This window comes from Canis lupus, chromosome 22 (assembly GCF_003254725.2).
Source record: "Canis lupus dingo isolate Sandy chromosome 22, ASM325472v2, whole genome shotgun sequence".
NCBI classification, from domain to species: domain Eukaryota; kingdom Metazoa; phylum Chordata; class Mammalia; order Carnivora; family Canidae; genus Canis; species Canis lupus.
Genome location: NC_064264.1, coordinates 9158745 through 9176556, shown reverse-complemented (window position 1 = coordinate 9176556; position 17812 = coordinate 9158745). Strand labels below are relative to the sequence as shown.

At 49.2% G+C, this 17812-nt stretch overlaps 1 protein-coding gene across 1 annotated transcript; it reads left to right on the top strand.

The window, feature by feature from the left end:
* The first annotated feature begins 123 nt into the window (after positions 1-123).
* On the top strand, positions 124-15958 carry RGCC (regulator of cell cycle). The gene is made up of 5 exons (XM_025478166.3): positions 124-274; positions 811-996; positions 11185-11292; positions 13892-13954; positions 15543-15958. The coding sequence occupies exons 1-5, from the start codon at positions 226-228 to the stop codon at positions 15548-15550; spliced, it is 414 nt and encodes a 137-aa protein (XP_025333951.1). The 5' UTR covers positions 124-225; the 3' UTR covers positions 15551-15958.
* The last annotated feature ends 1854 nt before the right edge of the window (positions 15959-17812 follow it).

Genomic DNA, 17812 nt, shown 5'->3' with positions numbered 1-17812 from the left:
GGCGGGGAGCGGGAGCGAGAGCGGAGAGCGGGAGCGGAGAGCGGGCGGGGAGCGGGCGGGGAGCGCACCGAGCGGAGGCGGCGCGGCCGGAGAGCGCGCGAGCCCGGGAGCCGGCGGGCGGGCAAGGAGGACCGAGCCGGGGCGCGCGGGGGCCCGCCCGGCGCAGCTCCCTCCCGGCGCCCCGACCCCGCAGGACCCTCCCCGCGCCCGGGGCCGCGCGCGCCCATGAAGCCTCCCGCCGCGCAGAGCAGCCCCGCGGCCGCCGCCGCCGCAGGTGAGTGCACCAGCCCTGCAGGCCCCGGCGCTTCCGCAGAAAGGGGGTCCCCGGGCGGCCTGACCCCGCGCCGGGCTGGCGACACCTCCACGGGCGCGTCCTGACCCAGTCTGCGCTCCGCCACCCGCTCGCCCGCGCGCCCCGGGGCCGGTACCCGACAGCCGCGGACGGACGGACACGCGGACGGACACTCGCGGACACGCACCCGCGGACACACTCGCGGACACACCCGCGGACACGGACACACTCGCGGACACACACCCGCGGACGCACACCCGCGGACACACTCGCGGACACACACCCGCGGACGCACACCCGCGGACACACACTCGCGGACACACCCGCGGACACACACCCGCGGACACCCGCGGACGGGGCGTAGGGGTGCGGGGAAGAGTTCCGGCGCCCGGGGTACCGGGTGACCTGGGGTCACGGCGGAGGCTCAGTTTCCGCAGCTCGAAAACGGGCGGACGGTGGGCGGCGTGGGGGCCCGGCCGAGGGTCCCAGAGCCCCGCGCTGAGCCCGCCCGCCCGCAGCCCCCGCCCTGGACTCGGCGGCCGCGGGGGACCTGACGGACGCGCTGTGCGAGTTTGACGCGGTGCTGGCGGACTTCGCGTCGCCCTTCCACGAGCGCCACTTCCACTACGAGGAGCACCTGGAGCGCATGAAGCGGCGCAGCAGCGCGAGCGTGAGCGACAGCAGCGGCTTCAGCGACTCGGAGAGTAGGTGTGGGGCGGCGCGGGGCTGCGGGCGCGGCCGGCCAGAGGGCCCAGGAGGGTCCCGCGGGGCGAGCACCCCCCACCCCCGGGACTGGCTGTCACGCGGGGTCCCGGGACGGCCGGGCACCTGCCGCTGCAGGGTCCCGAGGCCGAGGGTGCGGGCCGCCCCCCCCCGCCCCCCCCCCGGACTGCCCGCCTCTCCCCTGCCCGCCTCCCCCCCCCGCGCCTCCCCCCTGCCCGCCCTCCCCTGCCCGCCCTGCCTCTCCCCTGCCCTGCCTCTCCCCTGCCCGCCCCCCTCTGCCCGCTCCGTCTCTCACCTGCCCTGCCTCTCCCCTGCCCGCCCCCCTCTGCCCGCCCCTCCCCTGCCCGCTCCGTCTCTCACCTGCCCTGCCTCTCCCCTGCCCGCCCCCCTCTGCCCGCACCGTCTCTCATCTGCCCGCCCCTCCCCTGCACGCTCGTTCTCCCGTTCTCCCGGGGTCGCTCCTCACCTGCCCCGCCCGCTCCGTCTCCCCCCTGCCCCGCCTCCCCCCCTGCCCGCTCTGTCTCTCACCTGCCCCGCCTCCCCCCTGCCCGCTGGGTCTCCCGGGGTCGCTCCTCACCCGCCCCGCCTCCCTCCTGCCTGCTCCGTCTCTTCGCAGTCTCTCTTTCAGAGCGTGTGGGGCAAGTGCGGAGGGAGGGACGCAGGAGGACCCAATACTGAAAACTTTGGGAAAGGTCTCCCAAGCTGCTGTTCTTGGGATTCCTGAAATAACATCCTCACGTTTTCTTCTGGCTGCGAGCTCCCAGGCTTGCTGTGGCGCTGCAGGCCGTTTGGAAAGACTCTCTGGCCTCCCCGCAGAGTTCAAGTGCTTTAGAGAGTGGCCCTCTTCCTTCTGGCAGGTCCCCCAAGGGGACTGCTGGCTTCCACACCTCCCGCCCCCCACCCCCACCTCGGGCTGGAGAGGGAGCCGAGAGCAGATGGGCTTACAGGTGCTTCCTGACAACTTGTCTCCTCTTGGAGACTTACCCCAGGGTCTCTTTGTCTTCAATGACCTTGCAAGTGGGACACTCCCCACCGACCCTCCAAGGATCAGATGGTCAGTAAGGATTCCAGATATCCGTTTAGGTGTCCGTTTAGGTGTCAGGATCTGGTGACTTTTCAATATCATGTGGTGGTTGTTGGTTTTCCAATTCTGGATGACTTAGTATTTTTCTTAGACTTTTCTTGAGACTTCATTCCCTACGTGAGTTACAGCATGAATGTCACTCCCTTTGCTGCCCTTGACTCTGGAAGCGAAAGCAATGACCCAATGATCTTTCCTTGTGATTCTCTTCTTTTGAAATCTGAAGCTTTTCCTCATTCCAGGGCAAAGATACAGCCCCAGACCTCCACATGAGCTGTCCTCCTGAAAATGAATAAAGGCCCTCGCCACCCTGTCCGGGGGTTTGAGTCAGAAACCTGAGGTCCCTCTTGACTTTCCTTGGAAGCCCCCCCCCCCCCCCCGCCCCACAAAGGGTTGGATTTAATTGCAGCTTTTGAGGTGAACAGGAATGGGATAGCATGCTGTTAATTTTCCATTTTGTATTTTGGACTTTATTGCTAATGACTGGACCCCTTATTTTCAATTTCAAAAGGAAATCTAAAAACTTTTGAAATCTGCCTCAATATCTGTGGCCAAACTTCAATAAGTCTCCTTCTGCTGGGGCTTGGAGCGGGTTATTTATTCATCACATACAAATTCTCCCCCCCCCCACACACAGGAAAGAAGCTGGGACAGTCTGTCCAGTGCTGTGCTATTGCAAAGAATAACTCCTTTCTAAACCGCAGCCGCATTTGGCTAGAATATGGTCTGAGCTGGCCCATCACGGGTGATTGCAGCTCCCTCAGGGTAGGATTTCAGACTTGAGATCTGTTTTCAAGGGCCTCAAAGAGAAGGCACCCAGAAACACATTGTTAACGATTTGGGGGGAGATATTTGGAAGTCTGTAGTTTCTCTTGCAGAGGTGGGGGAGGGGTGAGGGGCTTGTGTGTTTTGCTTTCTGCTTTTGTTGTTATTTTTTTTTTAAGATTTTATTTATTTATTCACGAGAGACAGAGAGAGAGAGGCAGAGACACAGGCAGAGGGAGAAGCAGGCTCCATGCAGGGAGCCTGATGTGGGACTGGATCCTGGGTCGCCAGGATCACGCCCTGGGGCGAAGGCAGTGCCAAACCACTGAGCCACCCGGGCTGCCCATGCTTTTGTTGTTAACTGTGTATTTTGCTAACCCTTAGTTTGGTCGCTAGGGCAGTAATGGGGATGGCATAAAGAAGGCTCAGATGACACTAGTCTTTATAAATGTGTAGTTAGTTTGTCCCCCGTAAGACTGGTTAGAAATAGTGGTGGCAGAAGCGGTGTGTATCTAACAGTAATTTTTTTTTTTAACAGTAATTTCTTGAGGAAGCGTAATGTATGTGTCTTAACTGCCACCAAGAACTGAGCCCAGATGTTGATTATACGTATTTGTCCAATACTTTTCTGAGGAAGGGAATGTTTGAGAGAGGTAGGTCCTACTGAGATGTAGGCCACCAAAGCGGGGAGCCAACCAGGATAATGATAATAAGAGCACCTCACTTCTACTCAGCCCTTAGGAGGATTATTGTTCTTATTTGTTAGCTCTTATTGGTGGTGATCTCTGCTGTGTTTTATTTATTTTTTCAAAGGTTTTATTTATTCATGCATGAGAGACATAGAGAGAGAGGCAGAGACACAGGCAGAGGGAGAAGCAGGCTCCATGCAGGGAGCCCGACATGGGACTCGATCCCGGGTCTCCAGATCCCACGACTCCAGGATCCCACGCCGGGCTGAAGGCGGCGCTAAACCGCTCAGCCACCGGGGTTGCCCTCTGCTGTGTTTTATTTATTTTTTAATTTTTAAAAATTTTTAAAAGATTTTATTTATTTATTTATGAGAGACACAGAGAGAGAGGCAGAGACACAGGCAGAGGGAGAAGTAGGCTCCATGAAGGGAGCCTGATGTGGGACTTGATCCTGGGACTCCAGGATCACACCCTGGGCATGAAGGCAGGCGCTAAACCACTGAGCCACCCAGGGATCCCTCTGCTGTGTTTTAAATGTGGTATCTCCTAGGACCTCTGCCACAGTCCTATAAAATAGGCACGATTATCTCCAATTTTCTGATAAGAGAGCAGAACCACGTGGGCCCTCTCTGAGACCTTGCTGTGGTCACCATGGATGGCTGGCTGGAATGGGAAGCAGGTCCTCAGGAATAGACTTGAAGCCCGGTGGACCTGAATCACGTGCCTATGTATCAATAACGGTTGTGTCTGAGGGTGTCTCTTCAAGACAGTGGTCATCTGGCCGGGTCATTGGAGCCCAGGCTGTGCTCTATTGGGCCCCTGGGCAACAGATGGGCCTCCGTTTCTCTAGCTGTGAAATTAAAAGGATGCTATTTAATAATGCTAGTAGAAACATCCACAAGCTCATGAATAGGAAGAAAAATTTTGCTCTGTTTCATGCTTTCAAGAAAACATTAAAATGCATACACCAGGCTCTGTGACATAATCAGATACACTTACACCAGTGTCTTGCATGGAAATGTTACATGTGCGCTACGAACCAGTAGTACCTTGAGGCTTACTCAGCCTTCTACCTACTGCTCTATCACTCAGAACATGTGGCCAACTTACGAGATAGCTCAAAGCAGCTGTTCTGTCTTTTTTTGAAGAACCCTTCCTTGGGGGCCCCTGGCTGGCTCGGTCAGTTGAGCATCAGACTCTTGATTTCAGCTCAGGTCATGATCTCAGGGGTTGTGAGATTGAGCCCTGCACTGGGCTCTGTGCTGAGCGTGGAGCCTGCTTAAGATTCTCTCTCCCTTTCTGCCCCATGCTCTCTTTCTGTTAAAAAAAAAAAAAAAAAAAAAAAAAAGTAGGTTTGCTTGCTTTTTTTTTTTTTTAAGATTTTATTTATTTATTCATGAGAAACACACACACACACACACACACACACACACACAGGCAGAGACACAGGCAGAGGGAGAAGCAGGCTCCATGCAGGGAACCCAATGTGGGACTCGATCCCTCGAACCCGAGGATCGCACCCTGGGCTGAAGGCCAAACCTCTGAGCCACCCAGGGATCCCCCCGGTTGCTTGCTTCTAAAGAAGAAACATAGACATTTCTTCTGCCCAAAGAGGCAAATTACCTAGATAGAGAAGAATGTATGTTTAATAGAGAAATACTCCTTCCTGTTCCCACTTACAGTGGGTCCCCCAAAGATGTGAGTGAAGAGAAGACCAAAGTGAAAATTGCAAGATAACTCCTCCTTACGGGTGGCATTTAAATGGGGGTTGGTCAGAACAGGCTTGTTCTTTTCCCCTAAACTTGGGTCCAACAGATAACCTCAGACACTTTGGTGGGAGCAGTTTTAACGTCAGCAGTAAAAGGGCAGCATAATTAGGAGCTAGGGCAGTGTTGTTCAAACTTGATCCTTAGAGGTGCTCCAGGAGTCACAAACTTCTTCAGTTTGAACTTATTAAAAAACAAAACCAAACATTGTTTTCCAATATTTTCAAAACTGTAAATGCACACTCTGACTCCTCAAATATGTTCGATGAAATTTTAACTCGTAATTACTAAGTTTTAATCAACGTGTTAATTGATAGGTTTCCACTGAATGATCTTATGCGAAGTTTAAAATATTAACTTGAACTTTTTTTTTAAAGATATATTTTTTAAAAGATTTTATTTATCTATTCATGAGAACACACAGAGAGGGAGAAAGAGAGAGGCAGAGACACAGGCAGAGGGAGAAGCAAGCTCCATGCAGGGAGCCTGATGTGGGACTCAATCCCGGGACCCCAAAATCACACCCTGGGCTGAAGGCAGTGCTAAACCTCTGAGCCACCCGGGCTGCCCCTTAACTTGAACTTTTCAAGGTGGTATGAACTTCTATCTTCACTGTATTGGGGTTTCACATACCCTTTTCCCTTGAAGGGGAGGGGGGTGTGTTTTGTTACTTAACAGAAAGGATCTGAAGGCTCCTGTTGTGCAAGGGATATTGTGATATTGTAGAGCCACTTTAGGGAGTGAGGAACTGGCTTCTTTAGCGTATGCAAGACCAGGACATTTGTATGTCTTTGCTGAGTCTCTTCCAGCTTGGGCACCTGATGGGCGCTGGGTGCCAGCGTGACAGGTAGCGTATTGGCTGATCTGGCTTAGGAGCTACAGAGGTTGGAATCCGAGCTTGCTCAACCATGAGAGAGTAAGTTAGGAGCCCTGTGGCTGCACTGGCACGGTGTTAGGGATTCTAGGTGGGTGTTAGGGTCCAGGTGGGTGACCGGGCTCATTCTGATGGGGACCTGGAGAGGTGTGGAAAGGGACCAAGCAGAGCCAGAAGGGAAGCTGGGGCGAGAGTGTTGAGGGGAAGAGAGGGGGCCCTTTCATATTCTATCCTACTTCTAGAGAGGTTTTCAGAATTTAGATTTTGTGGAGGAGATTAACCCTCCTCCCTGCCCCCACCACCACCAACCATTCCCTGTGGCAAAAGGAAACAGGTCCAAGGCTTTCTTTTTCCCAGTTAATTACTGTAGTTTGCTTGTCTTCAACGTGTGGGATTGTTCTATATTTACAGGCGCTCTGGGCAAGGTTTACTGTCTGTGGCTTTTCTTTCCTCTGGAGGAGCACATGTCGGTGCTAACCCTAAATTACCTTTTTCCCCACCTCCAAACTAAAAGAGCACAACTACCTTTTAAACAGGCTTCTGTTTTTACGGCTGAGTTTCTCAAGCTCTGTTGGTGAGCATTAGAGCTGGGTGTTTGTATACTGAATGTGCTGGCACTTCTTCAGCGGGGGTCTTAGAAAACTTGGTGCTTGAGCTCGAGGAGCCTGGCTTCAGCACACCAAGGTCACAGGCCAAGGACATTTCTGAGGAGGCTTTGAGATGCTCGTTGAGATGGGGCTTTGGAACTGATTGAAGTAGACACTGCAGAGCCTGGAAATATCTGGTCTTATTACCTGCCAAGGTTCCCCAAATCATCACCATGTGTGTCCCTCGAACCGCCCCCCCCACCCGTTAATAGCAACACCTGATTTTGGGCTGGGGCCGTAATACGTTAATGTGCTATCAGCCAGCAACACGTTGCTGTCATTTTATCAGACCAACTGACTGCTGTTTTGCAGAGGAGAGAGTTCCAGAGGCGTGAAAAGGCTTTCCTTACCTTTTCATCTACCACACTGCTTTCCATGAGGTCTTCTTCATGGAGGGTGCTCAACAAAAGTCCAGAGTGAAAATTTTACTGGATAAAAGGAGATGAGGTCTAGAGCGTGAGCTCCTTCTCTGGTGGTGGTTTGTTTTAGGGAGGTTTATTCTGGGGTGCCTCCGAAGATAAGCTTCTCTTAAGAATGTTGCTAGTGGGGGCCCCTGGGTGGCTTAGTGGTCGAGTACCTGCCTTCGGCCCAGGGCGTAAGTCCCACATCAGGCTCCCTGTGGGAAGCCTGCTTCTCCCTCTGCCTCTCTCTGTCTCTCATGAATAAATAAAAATCTTAAAAAAAAAAAAAAAAAAAGAATGTTGCTATTACCTGAAGAGGAGGAAGCCGAGCCCCAGGATCTTGGTCATTACTCTCTTCTATGGTGACCTCTCCTCTCTTGGCCATGTCCTCCTCCATTTCACCAGAATAAAATCATGAAAACCATAGGAATCCTACATGGAGCACCTCGTTCCTATTCCCCTTTTGCTAAGGAGGAAGCTAAGACTCGGGTAAAGTGATGGGCACAGGGTCACACAGTCGTGGTGACCTCCCACCCCATACATCTCAACTGTGGTACCATCTGCTGGGCTTCTCACTAGCTTTGGGCTTCTTGAAGTTGCTTTTCTCGTCTTTTTTTTCATGAATGACGTGTATACAGTATTACCACAGGGTGGGACTAGACTGTGGGCAGGTTTGGTTCAAGGAGGCTGGGGGTTCATTTCCTGTTGATGGTTGAGTATCCTGGAGCCTGGGGTCAGGTCTGGCTCAGATTTGCACTGGAACCCACAGGAGGAGAGAGGACTCAAGGTGTGGCAATGCCCCGGTGTGTGAGCTTGTGTGTGTTTGTGGGGGGTGGCGTGTAAGGGGAGGGGGGAAGTGAGGAAGTGAGCATGTGCTATGTTGACATGCCTGTGCGCCCCGTGTGTGTTTATATATAGTGTACTTGGTTGTTTGTTTTTTTTTTTTCTCTCTCCCTCCCTCATTGGGGGAGTAGCATCAGTCCATTAGCCGTAAGAGGAACTTCTGATTATTTTAAGTTTGGTTTGCAACTGAATTTATTAGGCAAGTAACAGCCAGGTTGTCTATATATTTTCTGAATTTGAGGAAAATACTTGGATCAAAAAGGCATTTTAACACCAGGCTTTAAAGGCTAAGAAGAGGCACTGTGTGGCAATGTCCCGGTACCTATGACTCATTCTCCACAGTCTCAAAACCACCTGAGCTACCCAGAGGTTTTCCTGAATCTTCGTAGGGGGTCTTTTCTTTTTCCTACATTTTGCAATGGCCTTTTCCATGTCTAGATAGAGCATTCCTTCCCTCGAAAACTCAATGACAGTGGTCTACTTGCCGGTGAGGAAAAATAGTGTGTGCGTGTGTGCCCCACCCCCCCGCCGCCACCTGTGAGCCCCCCTCCCCCTGAGAACGGGTATATGTGGCTGTAACGTTGCTAAAGAGTTGGAGCAAAATAGAGATGATGTCAAAGTCAGGGCGAGAGCCCGTGGTGCAGGGTGGGGTGGAGTGAGGTGTGGTGGTGAAACTGGCTCTCAAGGACCATCTGCTTCTGGGAGATAGAGGCCAGAGGTGTGATCACTGAAGTCTGGGCTGGGCACCCCGGGCCAGGGATGGAGGCGATGCTCTCCGTGTCCTTTAGAATCAAAAATTATGGGCCAAATACCTCCTACTCTTTCCTTCTGTCTCAGGGGTCTGGGCATGAGGCCGGCCTCCCCGGAGCCCTCTGTGGTTTTCCTGCCACTAAGTCTTAGCTCATCGTTTCCCTGCAAGTTTCTCGGGTTCTATTTGTGGCGATTCTCCTACCTATTACGTGGTGACAAACAGTCATGCTCTGCTGTAGGTCTGCAGCGGACTTGACCACTTTTTTGTACGTAAGGGAAGGGCTTTCCCTTGAGAAAATCCAGACTGTTCTAGAAGTGGGCTGACAAAGCAGGCAGAAGGGCTTCCCCGGTCGAGTTCCATGGAACACAAGTGCCCTGAGAGTATTAAGGGGCGGCCACAAAAAAATGTGTCCCATAGTTAAATTTGAGAAATAAGGCTAAGCTGGTTTTTCATAAGACTTCTCAGGGACATTAAAGTGGGAAGATGCAGTAGGAATCTCCAGGGGTGCTTGGTGCTTCTCAAACCTAGTTGATCTCACAGTTCTTCTTTCCAAAGGACCAGTATTCTGAGGGATATATATTTGGGGAAATACAAGTGTGAGGTTGGGTATCTTGGATCTCAGTAGGTGTTCACCATCGAAGCCCTGAAAAGTGACTGGTGGTCCTTTTAGGTGACCTGGGCTGGACCTCTAAAGGGAGAAAAGATTGTGAGGGTCAGGCATGTCTGGAAGAGTGAACAAGATGAGTGTGTAGGTCAGGAAGACAAGGTGGCACTGGGGCCACCTGGTTGGGGTGGGGGGGTGGGGGGGAGTGGGAGGAAGGGGAGCCAAGTGTAGGGCCTGAGAACTTGTAGCAGCCTTTTAGGGATGAAGCTGAATTCTTTTGGGATGAGAAGATTCTGCTTCTGAAAACCTTTTTTAATCTGAATATATCTTCTGTGACTTCATGTTCACTTTGAGTTATGGGGACCAAAGAAATATGTGTTTGCCTCCTCCTGAGCTGGAGGTCATTGGATTAAGGCGAGTGAATCCCCAAGAAGGGTAGAGTCCTGCCCAGGCCCTCTTGATGCAGCTGGCCTCTTGCACCTGAACAGCCTCTCCAGAGCTCATCTCGGCTCCACCTGTGGCTGGCTTCGAGTTTTGTTTTAACCAGGAAGACTGTTAACTTTGTGACCTCAGAGGCCACATCCTGCTTCTGTGGGCTGCTCTGCCTTTGAGCCCTATGAGTGGGTCCTGCTCAGCCAGCAACTCCCTTTAGGTGTCACAGTCACGTGGCCGGGCTGGCCGTGGGTTGGTTTCCTCCTTCTTGGCAGGGTCTAGAGAAGTAGGCCCTCAGAACGTTAAGAGCTGGAAGGGACTTTAAGGATTGAGGAGCCTTCCCATTTTCTTGGTGGCAAAACTGAGGCTCAGAGATACTATCTTGCTCAAGGGTGCCCGAGTACCTAAGTAGCTGAGCTGGTTCCCTTGACTCCCAGCGTAGCCCTGCTTCTGGGACCTTGTTCTGCTTTCTCTCTGGTCTTCGGGGGTAGGACGATAGAAGGAGCCACAGAGTTATTCCCAGTGTCTAGAATTGACAACCCCTACAAAAAATGTTGATCTCTGACCCTCCAGCTTATCCTTAGAGTGTAAGTTCTCAGGAAAACTGTGACACAGACTCTCTTGAGCAGATAGGAAGGATTATTATTATTATTTAAACATTTGAAAAAAGAGATTTATTTATTTATTTTAGAGAGCAGAGGGGGAGAGAGGGAGCAAGAGAGAGAGAGAGAGAGAATCTCTAGCAGACTCCCCACTGAGTGTGGAGCCCAGTGGGGGGGGGTGAACTGGTTCCATGACCCTGAGATCATGACTTGAGCTGAAATCAAGAGTCAGATGCTCAACCGACTGAGCCACCCAGGTGCTCCCAGGCAGGGAGGATTATTAAGTAATGGGATCCAACCGGGTATTTGTATTTTAGGGAAATCAGAGGGCAGAAGGGACTTTTCTTTAGGAAAGAGGATTCTTTTTGCTCCACAATCCCAAACCAACCCCCCACCCCTCATCAGCCAAGCATTGGCTTGGTTGTCAGTTAGAGACCCGGGCAGTGGGCTCCTATGTGTTGCAAAGAAGGATGGTCTGGTCGTGATAATCCTATCACAGTCTCCTTTGTAAGGGTCTCCATGCAAGACCCTGGGTGTGCAGGACACACACACACAGGCACTCCCCTGCCTTGAATCATTTGAGGGCAGAAATATGAAGTCTGGAAATGAACCTGTTTTCTTTACAACTTTTCTCCTTTTGGAGAGGAGCCATGGTTATCAATAGACTAGAGACTGAAAACCACCTTGAATGAGTTATATTTTCTTTCCTGGAAGGTGCAGATTCGCTCTACAGGAACAGCTTCAGCTTCAGTGATGAAAAACTGAATTCTCCAACAGACTCTGCTCCGGCTCTGCTCTCCCCTGCTGTCACTCCTCGGAAAGGTAGGCTCATGGGTTGTGGTGTGAGGTTTTGGGCTTCCTCTACTGCCTTCCCCCCTCAATCTCTCCTCTCCTCTCCCTTAGCCCTGACCAATCTTCCCCAAATGGGGGCACTTTGGTGGCTCGTCATTGAGCACCTGCCTTTGGCTCAGGTCGAGATCCTGGGGTCTGGGGATCAAGTTCCCGCATCAGGCTCCCTGCATGGAGTCTGCTTCTCCCTCTGCCTATGTCTCTGCCTCTCTCTGTCTCTTATGAATAAATAAATAAAATCTTAAAAAAATATATTTCCCAAATACGTGAAACAAGTAGAGAAAACTAACATCCACGTACAGGATGGTGTGAAATGGAATTTGTTCTCCCTCAGGATTCTGATCAATGTGAAAATGGATCGGGATCCCTGGGTGGCGCAGTGGTTTGGCGCCTGCCTTTGGCCCAGGGCGCGATCCTAGAGACCCGGGATCGAATCCCACGTCGGGCTCCCGGTGCATGGAGCCTGCTTCTCCCTCTGCCTGTGTCTCTGCCTCTCTCTCTCTCTCTGTGACTATCATAAATAAATAAAAATAAAAATAAAAAAAAAAAAAAAAAGAAAATGGATCAGATAAATGGGGAGCAAGAAACCAAATTCGCAGGGAGAAAGAAAACCGGTCTTCTCCAGACTCTGCTTTCTCTCACGTGGTGTAATCAAGACTGCTAAATGACAGTGCTCTCCCAGACTGGTTGGTTCTAGAACTGAAAGCTCAGCAGCAGTTAGGCTTTGCAAGAAAGTGGGATTCTTTTTATTTGCATTAACTGTGTAACCAGTGCTTTCAGATGACCAATTTAACAATATTAAACGGGGTCATCCTCATGAGACCAGCGATGAGCTAACATGATTTAAAATAGCAGCTCCAGCCTGGCTCTACTGTGACATTAATAGACCTTAAAAAAAAAAAGTTTCTAAAGATGCATGAGCGGTTTCTTATTTTTTGGAACTTGTAAAGTGTCTCCAGCTAGAGAGCTGAATGTTCTGTTATATTGGACAAGTGCCCTTTTGAAAACAAAAGGAGTTTTTTTTCCCCCTTCAAGAAACATTATACTTGCTGAAAATAGTTGCAGAATGCAATAAAAATGGAACATAGTTAAAAAAGAAATATGAAGATTCTATTACTTTTCTCACTCTTGGCATCAACGAGGAATTTCGCTCTTTTTCGAAAGAGTGATTTTTCAATTCTTCCTCCCAATGGAGCGGTGTCAGCAGCAGCCACTGGGGACCCTGCCATCGTCCAGCTCCCTGTCGGTAAAATGGAGCTATTGAATTTGGAGAGACAGGGCAGTGTGGGAGGTGGCTTCAAGACGTGCCCAGATTTGCTACCTGATTCTCAAGACAAAGAAATTACAGAGAGAGAGAGAGAGAGAGAGAGAGAGAGAGAGAGAAACTCTAGTTGTAGATTGCTTTTAAAGGCTGAGAACTAAAAAAAAAAAAAAGCTGAGAACTAGGCAGCCCGGGTGGCTCAGCAGTTTAGCGCCTGCCTTTGGCCCAGGGCATGATCCTGGAGACCCAGGATCGAGTCCCATGTCAGGCTCCCTGCATGGGGCCTGCTTCTCCCTCTGCCTGTGTCTCTGCCTTTCTCTCTCTCTGTGTCTCTCATGAATACATAAAATCTTAAAAAAAAAAAATGATAAAAGCTGAGAACAACAAGCTGTTTGTAGCCGGCAAGGGTTAACAGATGAAGCTCCGGGAATGCATTTGGGAGAAGGTATGAATGATGCACTCTGCAGGAAAGCGTATGGGTCGCAGGGCATAGAGGGAACAGAAGCCCGATGAGGACTTGGCACCTTGCGCTGGCCGCTGGAGGGATGGGGCCTCCCGTCACCTTCCCTGTACTATTTTGACAAAGAGCAGTGGCCCCCATTCATTTCCTCCTGGGCGGACCCCGAGGGCTGCAGCACTGCCCTGGGGTGGTAGCAAACCTGAAGGTGTTGATAAGAGGTGTAGTGAGAATCCGGAGTCTGGGTGTCCGCTCTGCACAGCGCCAAGCTTACCGGATATTTTTGACAGCTAACTCAGAGCTGACACAATAAAAAAATCAAGCCTTTTTGTCTTTCTTCCCAGCCCCTCACTACCCCTGCCTTTCAAATTCTTTTTTTTTAAAGATTGTATTTATTTATTCATGAGACACAGAGAGAGAGGGGTGGGCAGAGACATAGGAAGAGAGAGAAGCGGGTTCCCTGCGGGGAGTCCGATGCGGGACTTGAACTAAAGACCCCGGGATCATGACCTGAGCCAAGGCAGACGCTCAACCACTGAGCCATCTAGGTGTCCCTGCCCTTCAGACTCTTAAAGAAGTGAAAGGAGGTGGTCCTTCTAGGTTGTTGGGCTGGGGGTGGCGTGAGGGCTGATGAACTGAAAAAAAAAAGGGAGACATTTAGGCTAATCTTCAGCATCCGTGTCTGAGTTGACTGTCAGTAAACACTGGAGCAGACACTTCGGCTTGGTGCAGGACACTTGAAAATGATGCCTCTGTAGATACAGAGATGCAAAGTGGGGTCACATCATCCTGGGAACCCAGGGCATCAGGAGCCGTCGTGATATGGAAACTGAAGGTCGACTCTTGTTTTTCAGCCAAACTAGGAGACACGAAAGAGCTAGAAGACTTTATTGCTGATCTTGACAGAACATTAGCAAGTGAGTACATGCCTGGGATTAAAAAAAAAAAATCAAACAGAAAACCAACCAACACTCACTGCTGATAAAGTGCCCTAATGTTTACCAGCTTGCCAGGGGACAAGAAGTTACATCATCAGGCTTCTTTAGGTTCAGAAACAGAACCCTAGTGGCTCAGAAAGAAGTTCTGCGTTCATGTAGATCGTGCGCCTTTCCAAACAGTGAGAACAGGCCACCAGCAAACAATGACATTTTGTTTGAGAAATGCAGAGTTGTTAGTAACAAGGTCAGAGCTCTCTCACCGTGATGGCCCGGCAGGCTTTTCAGAGAAGAAATGAGCTGACTGGCCACGGAAGCAATGTGCCAACAAGCCAGATGGTTCCATCCCATGGGCCAGGGAAGTCTTCCCAGGTTAGATCCAGGGGCTTGGGGAGGTCTGGCTTCTAGAGGATTGGGTCTCAAAAGACAGAAAGAATAAGCCTGGGGAGACCCGGTCGCCAAACGCCCACTTAGTGAAGATTAGGGAACATACTTCCCACTTGGCAGTTACACTACTGGTACCCCTTTTGTGTGACCAAAAATGTTGGGAAGTGAAGATACCACACCATAACTGCAATGTGGGCGGGAGGGTATGTCCAGAAGACGGGCCCCCGAGAAATCAATCTACCCACTCTGTTTCAAAAGGAAAGGATTATAAAAAGAAAGAAAGAAAGAAAGAAGAAAGAAAGAAAGAAAGAAAGAAAGAAAGAAAGAAAGAAAGAAAGAAAAGAAAGAGAGAGAGAGAGAAAGAAAAGAAAGAAAGAAAGAAAGAAAGAAAGAAAGAAAAGAAAAGAAAAAAAGAAGAAAGAAAGAAAGGATTACAAGAGCCAGAAGGATTGGGAATGAAGGTTTAGCTTCCGTACTCCTGGTGGGCTGTATTCAGTCACAGAGCAAAAGAATTTTGTCCTAGCCTCTTAATTTTTCAATGAAAGAGTTGATTTTCCATAAGAAATGTTTTATGCTGGACTCTGCCAGATAGCCAGGTCAGACCTGAAAGGTTAGATCCAAAGTTGTTATTTTATTTATTTTATTTATTTTTTTCAAAGCTGGTTATTTTAACAGGACTCAGTTCTTAACAGGGTTTCAGACGGACCTAAATAGGGTGGAAAGTCAAGGTCCTTGTGTATTTTCTATTTGTTGGAGAATTTTATTGCCCATTCTCTTACATGCTGTACCATCCCACATCTAAAGACCTAGGCCTGTTTTGACAGAGATTATTGTAATTACAGCACAATTTGTATGAGGCCCAGGTAACAGGCCTGCCTACTTCATGGGAATTACAGCTGGCCGCCCTGTCGTACCAGTTACTCAGACCTACACTACGTGGGAAGCCTGCCATTAAGTTTAGTGCTTTGATGCCCGTCTGTGATGGTGTGATCGGGTTACATATGAGAATTGGGAACTTTTTTTTTCACATTTTTATTTTTAATTTTTTTTTACATATTTTTTTAATTGGAGTTCAATTCGCCAACATATAGCATAACACCCAGTGCTCATCCCATCAAGTGCCCCCCTCTGTGCCCGTCACCTTTTGTGTGAGTGGATAACCTTATTTATCACCTCTTTATAGGTATGTGAAACAAGGAGAAGTTCTGGGTCCTTTCATCATAAGGGAGAAGCTTCAGAAAGCTCCAAGGACCTGGTAAACATCAGCTACAGAAGTTGCTACCAGAGCCGACAGAGATGAGTGCTCACCTACCACCAGGCCATTCTCAGGCTTGTGCGTAAAAACCAACCTTTGAGATCATCTCTGGGCAATTTAGACAGTGAAACTGACTTTGTTTACCAGCTTGCCGCGTATTAGAACAAATGACCTATGCTAATATTCTATTTCTCTCAAAACCTAGCTATCCCGTAATTTAAAGTGCTTTTATGAAAAATATTTGTAATTAATTATATATGGTTGGAAACAGTAAATATGCTTTTCCCAGTATAATATATTTTTGTATGCAAATAAAATTTGACCTAGAGTCTGTATTCTGTAAACTTCTTTTTTTTTCTTTCTTTCTTTCAGTATGTTCCCATTTAAGTAATATTCTAGTGGGAATAACACTCCTCTTGACATCTAACAAGGGCTTTGGGTGCTGCCCAAGAGACAATAGGACGGTGAACTGAGGTCGTTTTGAAGCTCCTTCAGGGCTCGAGAGGGAAATGCTGGCCTGTGATTCCTGGGACATTTTAATTTGAGGATTGTGGGGTTTTTTTAATTGAGGCATCGTTGATGTACAATATTATATGAGTCTCAGGTGTACAACACAGTGATTTGACACTTCTGTACCTTTCCAGACGCTCACTACGATAAATGTACCTGTCACCCCACAAAGTATTACATTATTGACTATATTCCCTATGCTGTACTTTTCATCCCTGTGACTGAGGATTGTGGTTTGTTGGGTTCCTCCTCCATCTTTATTCTCCTCATATCTTACCACCTTTTTAGCTGCCATGGCTCTTTCTTTCAATTAAGGGAAACACTCGCACTCAAAATTCAGGACCGAAATATGAGGGAACATGGGGGCAGCTGGAGAACTTGAAAATGATGGTGCTATCATCAGATGAAGGAAGATCTGATGGCGCCAGCCTTGATGCTTACGTTCAGGTGGCTTCCTTGGAGCTGGAGGGTCCAGACGCAAGGTCTTCCACAGGGTGGGCTTTGCATGTGGAAGCCAATGACCACCTCCACTCCCAGCCACCTGCCTTTTGGGGACGATGGAGAGAGCATAAAAAGGGGAAAGTTCATAATTTTCTTACCTATGCTTTTCTATCTTTAAAACCTCTAAAAATAGGGGTACCTGGGTGACCCGGTCAGTTGGGCATCCAACTCTTGGTTTCGGCTGAGGTCATGATCTCAGGGTTGTGGAATGGAGCCCTGTGTCGGGCTTCAGGCTCAGTGGAGAGTCTGCTTAAAGATTCTCTCTTTCTCTCTCCCTCCATCCCCTCCCTCCTGCTCACGTGTGTACCTGCTTGCACTCTTTCCCTCTAAAGAAGAAAAAAAATAGTAATAATAAAACCCGAAATAACCAGGCATTACTTTGATAATTGGCATCAAGTTATTTAAAAACTCCCATCCTTATGTTTCTATACGATACAAATCCAAAACATAAGTACTCGGAATTTTATTTATATCTTCAAAAGCTAATTACTATATTTGACCTGTGTTTTAGGGCATCAGAAAACTACATGGCCTTTACTTTTTTTTTTTTTAAGATTTTATTTGTTTGACAGCATAAGCAGGGGGAGCAGCAGGCAGAGGGAGGTGAAGCAGACTCCCTGCTCAGCAGGGAGCCCCATGCGGGGCTGATCCCAGGACCCTGGGATCATGGCCTGAGCTGAAGATAGATGCTTAACCGACTGAACCACCCAGGCACCCCTACATGGTCTCTTCTTTAACCTTTGTCTTTTCCTCAGTTTCTGGGACATCTTTGGGTTGAGCCCAAATATTTTCTTTATTTCTTTTGAGATATAATTCACATGCCTTAATATGCATCCTTCTAAGTGTGCAGTTCAGTGGTTTTTAGCATATTAACAGAGTTGTGCAGCCATCCCCAGTACCTGATTCTCTGTCTCCGTGAATTTCTCTATTCTGGATGTTTTCAATAAATAGAATCATATTGTATGTGACCCTTTGTGTCTGGCTTCTTTCTCTTAGCATACAATTTTCAAGGTTCATCCATGTCGTACACAAATCAGTACTTCGTTCCTTTTTATGACTGAATAATCCACTGTATGGATACACCACATTTTGTTTACCCATTTTTTAGTTGAGGGACATTTGGTTTGCTTCTACTTCTTTTTTTGGCTAATGAATAATTCCATCATGAATATCAAAGTACAAGTTGT

Bases quoted from the DNA above. Each gene is read 5' to 3' on its own strand.
- RGCC (XM_025478166.3), top strand. From the start codon at position 226: ATGAAGCCTCCCGCCGCGCAGAGCAGCCCCGCGGCCGCCGCCGCCGCA. The intron at 275-810 runs GTGAGTGCACCA...GCCCGCCCGCAG, and splicing joins CGCGGCCGCCGCCGCCGCAG to CCCCCGCCCTGGACTCGGCG. The intron at 11,293-13,891 runs GTAGGCTCATGG...CTTGTTTTTCAG, and splicing joins TGCTGTCACTCCTCGGAAAG to CCAAACTAGGAGACACGAAA.